Source organism: Calidris pugnax, unplaced genomic scaffold, assembly GCF_001431845.1.
Source record: "Calidris pugnax isolate Ruff unplaced genomic scaffold, ASM143184v1 scaffold656, whole genome shotgun sequence".
Taxonomy (NCBI): domain Eukaryota; kingdom Metazoa; phylum Chordata; class Aves; order Charadriiformes; family Scolopacidae; genus Calidris; species Calidris pugnax.
In genome coordinates this window covers 10637-12288 of record NW_015091341.1, presented here as the reverse complement: position 1 = coordinate 12288, position 1652 = coordinate 10637, and the positions used below count along the sequence as shown (strand labels likewise).

The following is a 1652-nucleotide window of genomic DNA, read 5'->3' as shown; positions in this document are numbered from 1 at the left end:
GGCTCCCCGGGAGGAGAAAAGGCAGTTTCGGGGCTCCCCATTAAGAAAAAAGGCAGTCTCGGGGCTCCCTGAGAGGAGAAAGGGCGGTTTTGGGGCTCCCCATTAAGAAAAAGGGCAGTTTTGGGGCTCCCCGGGAGGAGAAAGGGCAGTTTCAGGGCTCCCCATTAAGAAAAAAGGCGGTTTCGGGGCTCCCCGGGAGGAAAAAGGGCAGTTTCGGGGCTCCCCCGGAGGAGAAAAGGCGGTTTCGGGGCTCCCCATTAAGAAAAAGGGCGGTTTTGGGGCTCCCCAGGAGGAGAAATGGTGGTTTTGGGGCTCCCCGGGAGGAGAAATGGCGGTTTCGGGGCTCCCCATTAGGAAAAACGGCGGTTTTGGGGCTTCCCGGGAGGAGAAAGGGTGGTTTTGGGGCTCCCCATTAAGAAAAAGGGTGGTTTCAGGGCTCCCCATTAAGAAAAAGGGCAGTTTTGGGGCTCCCCATTAAGAAAAAGGGTGGTTTTGGGGCTCCCCATTAAGAAAAAGGGCGGTTTCGGGGCTCCCCGGGAGAAGAAAGGGCACATTTTGGTGCCAAAATTCCCCTTTTTGGTGCCAAAACATCCCATTTTAAGCCACTTCTAGGCTTCAGAGGGGAAAAAGATGGTTTCAAGGCCCCCCCAGAGCCACTTATCAGGGTTTTTTGTGGAAATCTAGGGGTTTCGAGGTCCCCTCTTTCCTCACGCCCCCAGTATGGGGTGGGGGGGACACATTTTGGTTCCAAAACTGCCCTTTTTGGTGCCAAACCATCCCATTTTAAGCCATTTCTAAGCTTCAGAGGGGAAAAAGACGGTTTCAAGGCCCCCCCAGAGCCACTTATCAGGGTTTTTTGGGGAAATCCAAGCTTTTTGGGGTCCCCCCTTTTCCCAACCCCCCAATATGGGGTGGGAATGGCACATTTTGGTGCCAGAACTGCCCTTTTTGGTGCCAAACCATCCCATTTTAAGCCATTTCTAGGCCGTAGAGGGGAAAAAGACGGTTTCAAGGCCCCCCCAGAGCCACTTCTTAGGGTTTTTCAGCAAAATCCAGGGGTTTTGGGGTCCCCCCTTTCCCCACCCCCCCAACACGTGTTGGGGGGGGCACATTTTGGTTCCAAACCTGCCCTTTTTGGTGCCAAACCATCCCATTTTAAGCCATTTCTAGGCCGTAGAGGGGAAAACCCCCCAGTATGGGGTGGGGGGGACACATTTTGGTTCCAAAACTGCCCTTTTTGGTGCCATTTTAAGCCATTTCTGAGCTTTAAAGGGGAAAAAGACGGTTTCAAGGCCCCCCGATCCCCTCTTTTTTCTCGTTTTGGGCCGTTTTGGGGGTTCCGGGGGTGGTATCGAGACGGGGTTTTCACCCCCTGCCCCCCCCCCAGGTCTCCTGGCCCCCCGGGGGATGGTGGTGGGCTCGCCGGGGGACCGGGTGGCCCACCACACGGGCGAGTTCGCCGCCCCCCGAGTGGTCCTGCGGCGGGGGCAGCCCTTCCGGCTCCGCCTCCTCCTGCCCCGCCCCTACGACCCCGAGGACGACGCCCTCTGCGTGGAGATCACCCTCGGTGGGCGGGGGCTTAATTAATTGGGGACTTTGGGGGTGTGGGGTAATTAATTGGGGAGATAGGGGGCAATTGGGGGAGATCGGAA

The 1652-nt window shown here is 56.8% G+C and overlaps 1 protein-coding gene across 1 annotated transcript in view; it reads left to right on the top strand.

Moving 5' to 3' along the window:
* Positions 1 to 1387: 1387 nt before the first annotated feature.
* The window catches only part of TGM1 (transglutaminase 1), a gene marked incomplete at both ends in the record, with an annotated part of 10895 nt that continues 10630 nt past the window's right edge, over positions 1388 to 1652 (top strand). Inside the window, one exon of the mRNA XM_014961020.1 lies at positions 1388 to 1567. Within this exon, the coding sequence (XP_014816506.1) occupies positions 1388 to 1567 (180 nt within the window). The remainder of the gene's footprint in view (positions 1568 to 1652) is intronic.